A 14858-nucleotide genomic window follows, 5' to 3' on the forward strand; every position below is an offset into this window, starting at 1 on the left:
CTTTTATTTCAAAAATACATGTATCTCTTTTTTGGGGCTTCATAGACAAACAATTGACAAATAAAATTGTGTATATTTATGGTATAAAATGTGGTGTTTTGATCAGTTCAGTACATAAAATGTGAAATGATTACCCTGATCATGCTAATTAACATACCTGTCACTTCACATAACAGTTTATTTGGGTGTGTGTGGTGAGAAACTTCAGAACTACTCTCTTAGAAAATTTCACTTATATAATATACTAGTATTAACTGTGCTATACTTTAGATTTCCAGAACTTCTTTATATTATAACTAAATATTTATGTTCTTTGACCAATATCTAGCCCCTGCTACCATTCTGTTATCTGCTAATGTGAGTTCGACTTTATTAGATTCCATATATACATGAGATCATGCAGTATTTGTCTGTGTCTTGCATAATTTAGCATAGCACCCTCACATTTCATCCTTGGTTTTGGAAATACCAGGATTTTTGTGTGTATGTATCACATACATCACATTTCTTTATCAATTAATCTGTTCATGGATACTTAGGCTGTTTCCCTATTTTGACTATTGTGAATAATGCTACAATGGACTTGGGGGATTGAGAAGTAGGATTACTGGATTATATGGTAGTTCTGTTTTTAATTTTTTGAGGAAACTTTATACTTTATTTTCATAATAACTTTAAAAATTTACATTCCCACCACCAGTGTGTAAAGATTTCCTTTCCACTACATCCTCACCAACACTTTTTATTTTTTGATAAAAGTAATCTTGAGTGTAAGCTTTTTTGCATGTGCTTTTTATACTAAATCCAAAAAATTTTTGTGAAAACTAATGTCAAGGAGCTTTTTCCATATATTTTATTCTCAGAATTTTATGGTTCCATTCTTTAATCCATTTTTTAAATTTTTCCTAGATATACATGACAATAGGGTATATTTTGACATATTATACATACATAGAATAAGTATAACTTGTTCCAATTAGGATCCCATTATTGTGGTTGTATGTGATGTGAATTTACATTGGTGGTGTATTCATATGTAAGGATAGGGAAGATGTGTTTGATTCATTCTACTGTCTTTCCTATTCCCATGCCCACTTTCTTCCCTTCATTCCCTTTGTCTAGTCCAATGAACTTCCATTCTTTCCCTCCCTTGTTGTGAGTCCACATCCACATATCAGAAAGAACATTTGGCATTTGTTTTTTTGGGACTGGCTTATTTCACTTAGTATGATAGTCTCCAGTTCCATCCATTTCCTGGCAAATGCCATAATCTCATTCTTTATGGCTGAGTAATATAGTCCATTTTGTATATATATCACATTTTCTTTATCCATTCATCAGTTGTAGGGTACCTAGGTTGGTTCCATAGCTTTGGCTATTGTGAATTGAGCTGCTATAAACATTGAAGTGTCTGCGTCATTGTAGTATACTGATTTTAAGTCCTTTGGGTATAAGATGAGGAGTGGGATAACTGGGTCAAATGGTGATTGCATTCCACGTTTTCTAAGGAATTTCCATACTGCTTTCCATAGTGGTTGTACCAATTTGGAATCCCACCAGCAATGTATGAGTGATGAACCATTTTGCCCATATTCTTGCCCACATTTATTGTTACTTGTATTCTTGATAATTGCCATTCTTACTGGAGTGAGGTGGAATCTCAGTGCAGTTTTGATTTGTATTCTCTAATTGCTAGAGTTGTTAAACATTTTTTCATATAGTTGCTGACTATTCATATTTCTTCTGTGAAATATCTGTTTAGTTCTTAGCCCACTTATTGATTGGGTAATTTTATTTTATTTTATTTTTAGTATTAAATTTATTGAGTTCTTTGTTATCCTGGAGATAAATTCTCTATCTGAGGTGCATGTGGCAAAGATTTTCTCCCATTTTGTAGTCTCTCTCTTCATGTTACTGATTTGTTTCCTTTGCTGTGAAGAAGCTTTTTAGTTTAATTCCATCCCACTTATTGATTCTTGATTTTACTTCTTGTGGTTTAGGAGTCTTGTTAAGGAAGCTGGTGCCTTAGCTGACATGATGAAGATTTGGTCCTACTTTTTCTTCTATTAGGCGCGGCGTCTCTGTTCTAGTGCCTGAGTCCTTGATCTACTTTGAGTTGATTTTTGTGCTGGGTGAGAGATAGAGGTTTCATGTCATTTTGTTACGTACGGATTTCCATTTTTTCCCAGCACCATTTGTTGAAGAGGCTATCTTTTCTCCAATGTATGTTTTTGGTGCCTTTGTCTAGTATGAGATAACCATATTTATGTAGGTTTGTCTCTGTGTCTTCTATTCTGTACTATTGATTTACATGTCTGTTTTTGTGCCAGTACCATGCCATAATTGTTACTACAATTCTGTAGTATAATTTAAGGTGTGTTATTGTGATGCCTTCTTCTTCACTTTCCTCAGTAGGATTGCTTTGGCTATTCTGGGTCTATTTTTCCAAATGAATTTCATGACTGCTCTATTTCTAGAAAGAATGTCATTGGAATTTTAATAGGAATTGCATTAAATCTGTATAATATTTTTGGTAGTGTGGCCATTTTGACAGTGTATTCTGCCTGTTCAAGAGTATGGGAGAACTTTCTATCTTCTAAGGTTGTCTTCAATTTCTTTCTTTAGTGTTCTGTAGTTTTCATCATAGAGGTCCTTTGTTAGATTGACTCCCAAATATTTTAATTTTTTGACGCTATTATGAATGGGATAGTTTTCCTAATTTCTCTTTCAGTGGATTCATCATTGATGTATAGGAATGATTTGATTTATGGGTGGTAATTTTGTATTTTGCTACTTTGTTGAGTTCATTTATGAGTTCTAGAAGTTTTCTGGTGGAATTTTTTCGATCTTCTAAATATAAAATTATATCCATGGGAAAATAGGGTTGGTTGAGTTCTTTTCCTATTTGTATCCCTTTCATTTCTTTCTTTTGTCCAATTGCTCTGGCTAGAGTTTCAAGGACTATGTTGAATAGAATTGGTGAAAGAAGGCTTGTCTCTGTCTTGCTCCAGTTTTTAGAGGGAATACTTTCACCTTTTCTCCATTTAGAATAATGTTGGCCATGGATTTAGCATATATAGCTTTTACAATGTTGAGGTACAACATTGTAAACTACTATCCATAGTTTTTCTGCTGTTTTAAACATGAAGGGGTGCTATATTTTGTCAAATGCTTTTTCTGTATCTATTGAGATGATCATATCATTCCTGTCTTTAAGTCTTCTTTTAAAAAATATTTTTAGTTCTAGATGGATGCAATACCTTTATTTATATATTTTTTTGTGGTGCCAAGGATCAAACCCAGTGCCACACACGTACCAGGAAAGCACTTTACCTCTGAGCCGAAACCCCAACCTTTTAAGTCTTCTGATGTGATGAATTATGTTTATTTATTTCTGATTGTTCTGCTATAGCTTTATAATATAGTTTGGAACTCAGGAAGTGTGATTCCTCCAGCTTTGCTTTTCTTACTCAAGATTACTTAGCTATTTAGGGTCTTTTGGAATTTTGATAGGGATTTTATTGAATCTGCTTCAAGTATTATGAATATTCACACAGTGTTATTTCTTCTAATTCATGAATACTGGATATCTATTTCCATTTACTTGTGTCCTGTACAATTTGTTTTATCGATATTTTATATTTTTCAGAGTAAGATCTTTCACCTTCTTTGTTAAATTTATTCCTAAATATTTTACTCTTGTTAGTGCTTTTGTAAATGGGCTATTTAAAAATTTCTTTTTCAGATAGTTTGTTGTTAGTGTTTAGAGATAAACTAGATTTTGGATGTTGATTTTGTATCCTGTAACTTTACTGAATTTGTTTATTAGTTCTAACGTATGTTTTGGTAGAGTCCTTAGGTTTTTGCAAAGGGTCTTAATGAAGGAGAAAATTTGTAAGTTGGACTTTTTTTTTTAACAATTTAGATTATTGGTAAAATGGAGGTCACTAGGAAGATGTGTTTATTTAGGATGATGTATTAGAATCTTTGAGATTTCTCTTCAGATCCAACTGTGTCTCATATGATTTTCACAAGTACTTTATAGACAGATATTAATTTATCTTGAATCCTATGAAATGTTTTTCCTGAGTAGGTCTAGCAATATTGGACATTTCTGCATTTCAACACATATATGTAGCTTTTAAATAATTTAATGGTATCATAAAACAGACCATTTAAAATTGATATGAAAATCAATAAGAAAATACATAAATACTAATTACAAAAAAGTTTTTATGGGTGTGGTATAGGTTAGAACTTAAAAGTGGGCACAATAGAACTTCTTAGAAATGAAATTAATTTATAAGAAAATAAATAATTTTTGTCACTTAATTATTATTAGCTGGATTCTTTAAAAGCCACTGTGAATAGAACTTCCAGTGATTTAGAAGCTCTGAGGAAGAATATTTCCAAAATAAAGAAAGATATTCATGAAGAAACAGAAAGGTAAGAAAAAAAGCTATTTAAATATGTTTATGGTTTTTTACTAACTCTAGAAAAGAACTAGATATTTAAGATTATTTTCTACAAAATAACTGCAAAATTATAGCAACTACACTATTGAGCTTAAAATGTTTTTTTTTTCTGACTTTTATCACAAAGGCTCTAGATATACAATTCATAGTAAAAAGGTTTATAGGAAAAGAAGTCTTCAAATGATAAAAAGAAGTCTTAGAATAAATTATTATTCTTTGTTTTCATTAAATACTTCTTTGGGGTATGTTTCTATTTTTCTCTCATAAACCCTATTTAGGTTACAAAAAATTAAAAATCATAATCAGATTGTAAAAAAGAAATTAAATCAGATAACTGAGAAAGCCATGTCTGTGGAAGAAAAAGCTACCAATCTGGAAGATATGTTAAAGGAGGAAGAAAAGGGTGTAAAGGTAAAGTTTACTTTTAATTTTTAAAAAAATCCCAGCACACTTAGCAAGAGTGAATTAATTAGACTCTTGGGATCAGAGGACTAGGGAATCTTATGGGGGGCTTTGCACCTTCACAGCACTTACCTCCAGTGCCTTTTAAAGGCTGCCCTCCACCGTGGCCTGAGTTCCATTCTTTCCCAGTGTCTCCTGTGTCCATGTCCCTGCCGTCATCCACACATCCACCTCTGTTGGCATGTTCTGTTGGTATTGAAAAATACTGATTCTTATCTGATTATCTTTTAATTTTGTGTCTTTGTGATTAGAGTCCCCTGATGGTGTATATTCATTATTTGTTTTTCATCCTTATCTAGTATCTTTTTAACCCCTTACAATATGGTAACATTTTTTTTTTTTTTTTTTGACGAATGAACTCCAAACTGTATTACTTTATTAATTATACTGGCATCCTCTTCTACCCCAGCCTCTGGTGTGTTGGTAGCATTACAGCCAATTTTCGAGGCACTGGAAAAGGCTGGGCATCATTTCCTTTCCGAAACTTTCAAAGTGACCTACAAGCATGCTCTGTTGCAGTAGGCACTACTTCTTGCTTTTATCCTTTTTTGGGCACCAAAGGGGAGGAAGAAGGAGTAGCCAAAGATGATGGCAAAATCCCTAGACATTTTATGAGGCATATATGAAATATGGCTTCACTTATATTTGGATGGAATCCACCTTCCTCAGTGTGGTGTAAAATTTCTGAGTAGTAATCTTGATGAGTGGTGTTTGAGTCCAAATCACACAATTTTATTTTTTTTGAAGTTGTTTTTACCTTCTAATAGCATAATTTTCCATAGCACATGATAGAGGGCAGCATTCGAACTTACTACAAACTTGTAAAGACTATAAAATTAATATGAAATAGACCTTTTGCTCACAGTGAATAAAAAATCATTTTTAGAGAAATTAACTAAATTAGAAAATAAAATGATTGGCAGCAGGTGTACTAATAGTATTCTAGCAGGGATGTTTTCATTTTCTTAGTTTTCCTTGCTATTGTCTTTTGTTTGTCTGGAAAAAGCCTAATCCTGTCTCTATTGGATATGTATCATATTATTTACCATGAAACACTGACTTTAAATTTCTGCCAGTACTCTTTGAGATCTTAAACCCAATGAAAACTGTCTGTTTTATGAAAAATAATGTGTTGGTTTTCAGGTTATCTTGCTTTATAAAGATTAAAATGTGCCAACCATAGATTTCTTTTACTTCTATGGAGATTCACTGGTTATCAAAGGGAAATATGCCTGCGTGGGTATAAGAACACAGAGGGAAATTATTTCAACATTTAAAAATGATAACTTTCAATTGATCTTGGCTTGGCAAATCAACCAGAGCCAAGAATACATCGGTGGTAAAGTTTCTAGGTCAAGATTAAGTCTGTTTTCAACAAGGGAAATGGGCATGGGGGACTTGTTTCTATTTCCTAGAGGGCGGCACATGGCAGGGAGGCCAACAAAGTATGAGTGATGGAGAGTGCCAGTGGTGTGCTGGGACTGCCCTCTACTAGCTCATAAAATCAGTATTTAAATTTCCAGGAATTCTTTATGTTGGCTGCTAAATGCAGCAGGTATTAAAATCAAATTCTATTTATAATTAAATAAATTATATTCAAAACAAAAGCAAAAGTAATAAATAGCATTCATCCCTTCCAAAGTATTTTATTATAATCTGTTTTAAGGTTAAAATTACTTACGTCTCCTATCTGTATATTGGAAATTCTGCATAATGTTCTGCTTCTGTGTATCACTCTACAACTCTGTCTTTAGTGGCATCATGATAGTAGCTTGAAATTGGCCACAGTGAATGTTCATACCATGGAAGTCATATTCTCTTCTGAACCCTGCCTCCGCTGGAGAGCTGATGGTTAAACATTTACCTGCTCATTAATTGTAAAGAAGATGGAGATTGGGTGATGCTCTTTCTTCCCTCCTACACCCTCAAGACTGCAGTGAACCTTGTGAACTTACAACCTATATTTTTCCAGTGGATTTTGTTTTTTGAGGAACCCAGTAGAGGGACCTAATGTTGAGGCTAGGGCTATGTGGGATGGAATTATGATGACAGGACAAAGTGCATGATATAGGAATAGAAAGCTCCTAATCTAGTCTACTAGAAGAGATGACAAGAAATGTTGGGAATTTGTTGAAATCATGGATGGGACTTTATATTCTCAAGGGCTTCAATGTTGGTGGCAGGATTTCAATTTTGTTTATAAGTTCCTAAATTACAGTGTTCATATACATAAAACATTTAAAGATATTATCATTTCATTAATCACTATAATTCTTATTACCAGGAAGTGGAAGTTCAATTGAATATAGTGAAAGATGTGCTATTTAAGAAAGTTCAAGAATTACAGACTGAGACAATGAAAGAAAAAGCTGTCATATCAGAAATTGAAGGAACCCGTTCCTCTCTGAAACATCTCAACAATCGATTATATAAACTGGATTTTGAAACTTTGAAGCAACAAGAAATTATGTACTGTCAGGTAGATGTTACTCTTGTGACTGTCTTCCATATTGATTTGTTATAGTTGTGATGGCCAGGATACCCCAATATCCTAAGAAAAGAACAGTTTCTAAGCACTCTTTGGGAAGGATAGACAGATGCTAAAGGTGAGATATCATGTTAGGGCCATAGTAGAATAGGGAAACTTAAAAGCTACTAATTTTCTCTATCTAACATAAACAGGCAATAGGAGAGAAAACTCTAGTGAGGGAGACCTATGTTTTAAAGGAAACTGGGACAGCTGAACCCAGAATAAAACCCAGCTGATACCTGAAAACTAGAAAAACTATGTTAATTCTTATTTATGCCAACATAGACACTTCCCCCTACCCCTAGGACGATCAGTAAAAGTATTTTTCATTTTTCTCTATTTTTAAACACGTACACATCTCATTTATATGCATGATATTTTCTTAACACTATTCCTTTCTACATCTTAATTTCCTCATCTGATATATTCTTGATTTCTCAAAATTATGTGTTTAGTATATTTTTTAAAAATTATTAATTTGAAGTTTATCATATTTGAGCCTTTCATAGTTATTTGTGACTATCTTTTTTGCATCCTCTAGAAAATGTACCCTTAAAGATCCATGTCTATGTAAATCCAGTAGATTTACTAAGGCTGTGTTAGGGCAGTATGATAAACACTCCTGACTTTGTTATGTGTTTAGATTACTTTCATATAATTCTCATGCACTCTGTTGAAGAATGGTTTATTGCTGTGCCTCTTAAAGAAAGATTTTATCCTGAATCACTAAAGGACTAGAGTGACTTAATAGTAAGTGATGATGCCTAGGCCAAATGCATACAAGATATTCAGTGTGTTTTTATGTTACAGAGAAACTTTGAATTATTTGTTTCTCCTAATTAACTTCTTTTTTAAAACTATAACAGGATTTTTACATTCAACAAGTGGAACGGAGGATGTCACGATTAAAGGGAGAGATTAATTCAGAAGAAAAACAAGCCCTTGAAGCAAAAATTATTGATCTTAGGAAGTTGGTGGAAGAGAAAAAGTCTACACTTGGCCTTTTGGAGACACAAATGAAGAAACTACATGTAACTTAGCCAAAAAATTTGTTATGTTTCTGGTATCTTAGTTAATAGTCATTCAGTTTTAAGTGAATAGGTTCCCAAGACTACTTTGGTTAGGGTGATTGCTCAATTACCCAAATATATAAACAAAGGTTCACATTTTGATACTATTAGAATGTAACATTCCCATGGATTAAGCATTTACTTTATGGTAAATATTACATTCCTCTAGTATTTTATTTCACTTAATTCTTATGCCTTGTGAAGAAGGTACTGTTTCCATTTTACAAAGAATGTAACTTATCCAAGGTTGCACAGTTAGTACCTAGAAAACTGAATTTGATCCTTGGTCTCTTTGACTTAGATATCCTCTTTAAGAGTATACTTTTTAGAACATTGATAAACTCCATTTTTTTTTTTTTTGCCATACTAAATAACTTGATTGCCTATTATCTCTGAAATGCTCTTTAAAAGAAGCAGATCTTTTTTTGGAGTCCATCTATTGTGGTTATTACATTAATGACATTATAATATTTCAGCTGACTTCATTCAGTTAGTAAGGGAAGAATATTCTTCATTTTAGGAGTTTTATTATGTTTATGGGAATATAAAAACTTATGCTAAAGTTTAACTGTAGAATAAGAGGGAGTGAGAGTGTGGACCTGAACCAGGTGAGAACTTGGAAGAATTTAAAATGTTATTTATGGCTGGGAAGACTAGTGATGAGTGTCCTTAAGTGGTTATAAGTAGAATTGCCCTGAATTTCTTAAGGACTACAAAAGTTGAAAACAGAGATTTTATTTTAAAAAAATTTAATTTCTGTAGAACCAGCACTACATGGGTGATGCCAGGGTCTTCTGCCAGCTCACATAAAACCTGGGCCCCATGGAATCAAGGTTGAAGTAACCCAAGTGCCTGTGTACCTCAGCATGGTGAAACAGTTTTTTAACCCCCACTTTCCCCTATTTTCTAAAAGGAATTTTCTCTTCTGTACCCTGAAGCCTGAGTAGGTGTGGTCTTGTAAATTCCTGGGGCCCTCAAGACATCTTTCTTATTTGATCTGCGGAAAGTGCTTAGTATCTTTTTAGGGGCTGTAATCTCTTCAACAAGCACACCCTCCTTAGCCCCGATTTTACATGTACTTTTCTGTCCAAACTGAAAATTTTGAAAATCCTTTAGCTTTGTTTTCTGCTCCCATTCTCATAGTAATCTTGGCTAAAAGCTGCCAGCAATATCCATGCCACTGTCTGAATGCTGCGCTGTCTTGAAATTTCCTCCACTAGATTAATTAGTTCATCACTTTTAAATTAAGTCTCATACAAAGTTTCAGAACATGGCAAAATATAGTCAAGTCTTGGATAAAATATAACATGAGCCTGCTCTAGTACAGTAGAATTCCCAAGAGTCCTCATTTTCTTCTGAAACCTCATGAGCATGGTCTGCATTCCTATCAGCATTCTGGCCTTTGGGTTCTCACCATAATTGCCCAGTAAGCTCTGCTTAACATTCTAGAGCTTTTCTAGCTTGCATCTCTAAACTTAAAAATTCCTCCTGCAAACCATTTCCAAACATTTTTGAACCATGTGGTCAGGTTAGTCACAGTAACAACCCCACTTCTCTATATGAATTTCTGTTTTAGTTAGCTCTTTTGTCATTGTCACAAAAACAAGCAAGAAAAACTTAGAGAAGGAAAATTTTATTTGGTGTTCATGATTTCAGAGGTCTCAGTCCATAGATGTCTGAGGGAGGGGAGAAGAGAAGGGGCCACAGGGAAGAAGCATGACCCCAGTGTTCTCCCTCTAGCCACACTCAGCCTGCCTATATTTATCACCCAGTCCACTCAAACTAGGGCGGACTGATTAGGTTACAGCTCTCACAGTTTAACCATCTTACCTCTGAATATTTCTGCATTAAAAGGAGCTTTGCGGGGACAGCTCATATTCAAACTGTAATAGGCTTTGTCCTATCTACTTGGGACGCTGGGCAGCAAGATCATAATTCAAGTCCAGATTGAGCAATTAAATGAGATCCAATCTCAAAATAAAAAGGGCTGGAGATGTACCTCTGTGATAGAACATTTGCCTAACATGCACAATGTCCTGGGTTCAATTACCAATATGTAAAAAAAAATTAATGCTAATAAGGCTTGAGAGAATGAGTTCAGCCCTTCAACCCTTCTATCATGTGAGGACAAAACAGGAAGTCAATTTCTGTTGTTAGTAAATTACCCAGTTTAAGGTACAACTTCATGAAAGAACCAAGACATCTGGGAACTTCTCCTTTCAACCCCCTATGGGAATGACACTTTTACTGGCTCTAGGATTCTCGATTAATACATTTTATCCTTTATCACTTTGAGTATTTCAACCCATTGCCAAGGTTTCTAATGAGAAATCTGGTGGGAACCTTATGGGGAAATTATGATGAACACTTCTTTGCTCTCAGCCCCATAGGTGTTAATACCATCCTCTACTGTGTCTTAGGGAACAGAGCATTTTGTTACAGTACTATGATGTGAGTAAAGTGCTACCATCCTTTTGACACCAATCATTCTGAGTTGAAAGAGGAAAGAATTGAATACCTTGAATGTAGATGAGCTCTTTAAAAACCAAAAGGTATTACAAATTTTCAGACTTGAAAAGACCATTGAAGTATCCTACAAATTTTAATTTTTAAACGAGTGAATATCAGTCTCCATAACCCCCCAAAGCAAAAAGCTTCTGGAGTCCTTTCTTATTCTTATTTTGGAAGTGGAAAAGATCCTGAAGGCCAAAAAGTAAGGTGACCATTGTGATCTACGCCCAGGTGTATTGTGAGGGAATTTCATATATCAGCTATAGAAGAACGTGGTTGCAACTGGGTTTTTGTCCAGAAATACAGGGAGCTCTTGGTGGTGACCTGTCAGACTCTCATATAGCTCACTTGGTGAATTGGTTTGATGTTTTGGTTTGGTTTTGATTATTTTTTTCAAGCTAACATCCTTAGTTGGTATTACTGCTGAGGATGTGTAATAAGAATAGTCAGACTAGTGTAGTGCTGCAGGGTCCCAACTCCTGCTATGAGTTCAACTTCACAGGCCTTTATGAGGTCCTGAGGAACACCAGGCAGAGTAGCTTTGCTGAGGTGAAATCAGCCTGCTGTCTCCTCACTGGGACAGAGATGGTTGTGAAAATTCTACAAAAGATAGAGCAGTACTTCCCCATCATATTTGAACTGGATATGAAGAAGACCTTGGGAACACCCACATGTGATCCAGCTGTTTCATGTTATTGAAACCTTTGAAAATATCTGTCTTGAGATGGAGCATGCAGATGGGGGATAATTACATCCTGGAGGCTGGTAGCCTGCAGGAGGAGGAGGCCTGGAGACTGTCAAGCAGATTGCATGTGCTGTGCCTTACTCCCATGAGAAAAGCATCATGCACAGGGACCTGAAGGTGAGAACATCCTGGTGGATGCCAGAGGAAATATCATACTAATTGATTTGGAGCATGAGTGTCATTCTATACTTTATGGTCACAGGAGGCCACCCACTTGCGGGGTCCACTCTTTGGTGACTGAAGAAATGGATCATGCACACAAGAGACACGTTCCTTCTCATGTTTCCACCGAATAATGAAGCCTCATCAAACACTGATGAAGTACCCCACGCAGAGGCCCTTTGTAGGCCAAATCATGGGGCACCCACAGGAATATCCACCAAGTCTTTCTAGTGAGCTATTCCCCAAACACCCAGATTCTTCAATAATGACAATCATGTTTGACATGGGTTATGGATCATATGATATCTGGATGTCTTTGTTTAATAGGAAAATTGACAAGGCAATGGCTTTGTACCTGATATTTCAGCACCAGATGACCATGGCAGGCTGCATATTCCAGGTGAAACCTGTGTGTTCAGAGGTTGGGCCTTGGGCTTTGCCCACACCCTGTGGATCCTTCCAGTTTTCCTGTCTGCTGGAAGAGGAGTGCCAGTGAGCCTTCCCTTTGTATTTTTTCCTTCTTGCCTTGTGAGCATCAGCTTCCTGAGGAGGCCAAGCAGTTAGGGCAAAGGGGTGGCAGAGCCAGCCTGCCTGCCCTTCCTCTCCACCATCTGCACATATGGACCCCCAATCCCAGTGTAGCTTCCCATCATGCCCCTGTGTCAGCCACAGCAAGTCCTCCCAAGGTATGTGGTCAGAAGAAAACTCCTTTTCCACCTCATGTTGGACCCACATCCCATCCATGGCAACAACAAGGACTGGAAGAAGGTGACTAGGAGGACTTAACAACTATGTTGCTTCATGCCATATTTCTGTGGGTTGGTCCAAAAGACAGGCCCCAAACCAAAATAGCTCTAATGAAAGGAAGGCAGAAATGTGCTTGATTCAGAAAAAAAGTGTCTCCAATGAAAACGGAGAGCTGAGACAGAGACAAAACAACTGGACAGTGAGAGGCCCCTGAACTCTGGATCCTAACATCATGGCATCCAAACAACAAGGTTTGCAAACTGATTCTGGCTTCTCTCCTTGGTTTCCAGCCAGGAGTGCATTCATAATCACCTGGAGATCAGGGGTGGTCTCTGCTCCCATCTGCAAGAGACACTGGAGACTGTTTTTCCTGGGACATTTCCCTCTGCCCAGCTCATCTCTGTCCTTTCTCCCATGCTTCTGAGGTGGCAGAGATGGTTCTTAATAAATTTCTGTTTTGAGGGCCCCAGGCAGGGAGTGGTCATTGGCATGGATGTGGGGAGAAGGGCACATTCCAACATTGCTGGTGGGGTTGCAAATTGGTGTGCCCACTCTGGAAAACAGTATGGAAATTTCTCAGAAAGCTTGAAATGGACCCACCATTTGACCCAGCTATCCCACTCCTCGGTTTATACCCAAAGGACTTAAAATCAGCATACTACAGTGATACAGCCACATCAATGTTCATAGCAGCTCAATTCACAATAGCTAGATTGTGGAACCAACCTAGATGCCCTTCAGTTGACAAATGGATAAAGAAACTATGGTATATACACAAAATGGAACTTTACTCAGCCATATAGAAGAATAACATTATGGCATTTGCTGGTGAATGGATGAAGTTGGAGAATATCATGCTAAGTGAAATAGGCCAATCCCAAAAAACCAAAGGCCAAATGTTTTCTCTGATAAGTGCATGACAATATATAATGAGGGGGGTGATGGGAGGAAGAGAAGAATGAAGGAACTTTGGAAGATGTAGAGGAAAATGGGGTAGAAGGGGATGGTGGACAGAAAGATGGTAGAATGAAACAGGAATTACCCTATGTATATGTATGATTACATGAATGGTGTGAATCTACATTGTGTTCAACCAGAGAGATGAAAAGTTGTACACCATTTGCATACAATGAATCAAAATGCAGTCTGCAAAATAAAAAAAAGATTTTAACAAAAAAATAAATTTCTGTTCCTCACAAAAACTTAAAAAAATTTAAAATGACAAAATTTGATTGGAGTAGTTTGTAGTCCATTGAAATGTTTTTTAAAAATGTTTACCTTAGTTTTCTAGAAAAAAATACATGCTCTGGTATCAAATAACTCTGGTTTTGAATATCAGTGGTCTACATCATGACTGTATGAGCTTTTCTAAGCTCTAGTTACTCATTATTAAATGGAAAATATTACATTTAGTATTACTTAATATTACATTTAATATTATTTTAGGGTATTTAGAAGAACTAGAAGCAATGTATGTCTTAGCATAATGCTTTTAGAAGGTATTTAATAAGTGTTTTGATTATTTACAATATGAAAAAATTAATGCTACAAAACAAGAGGAGTGTGAATTTTGTTTCTTGATTCATCTGGATTGTGTCCATGTTACCATGTGGGGATACTTACAGTTCTTTCCTTTTTTAACTACTCTGATTGCTTTCTTCACCTTATAGTTGGCTAGAGTTGATGCCTATCCCAATTTTGTTTTTAACAGAGTCAAAATAATGAAATATAAGTGAATTTAAAAATATTAAAAGTTAGTTAACCTAATGAAGGTTTGCTTTTCTCAGTGGTAACATTGGATTACCATTCCTGTATACTCTCTCCCATGCCACTTCATCTCATTTTACATTTCTTCAGGTTGAAAAATCACATTAAAATTTAATTCTTTTGTTCTAAATTTAATTTTGTGAAATCACATATTTGTGCCAAAAAAGTTGTCTTTTCTCAGTATCTTGATCAATCTTAGGCCCTAATCCTTCAGAGAAATACTGGCAATGAGAATGGGAGGGGAGAGGGAAGAAAGGAGAGGAGACAGAGAGAGAGAGAGAAAGAGAGGTGGTAAGGAGAGGGGAGGGGAGAGGACAGCAGAGAAGAGAGAAGAGAGAGAGGGTACGAGCAAGTTCAGGGCTTATGTCTGTGTATGGGGATGGGGTTGG

At 35.8% G+C, this 14858-nt stretch overlaps 1 protein-coding gene across 1 annotated transcript in view; it reads left to right on the forward strand.

Moving 5' to 3' along the window:
• The window catches only part of CCDC39 (coiled-coil domain 39 molecular ruler complex subunit), a 75824-nt gene that overhangs the window by 19121 nt on the left and 41845 nt on the right, over positions 1 to 14858 (forward strand). Inside the window, exons 8-11 of the mRNA XM_079100867.1 lie at positions 4343 to 4446; positions 4754 to 4886; positions 7222 to 7416; positions 8334 to 8498. Coding sequence (XP_078956993.1) covers positions 4343 to 4446; positions 4754 to 4886; positions 7222 to 7416; positions 8334 to 8498 — 597 coding nt within the window. The remainder of the gene's footprint in view (positions 1 to 4342; positions 4447 to 4753; positions 4887 to 7221; positions 7417 to 8333; positions 8499 to 14858) is intronic.

The sequence above is a fragment of the Sciurus vulgaris genome, assembly GCF_902686455.1.
Source record: "Sciurus vulgaris genome assembly, chromosome: 10".
NCBI classification, from domain to species: Eukaryota; Metazoa; Chordata; class Mammalia; order Rodentia; family Sciuridae; genus Sciurus; species Sciurus vulgaris.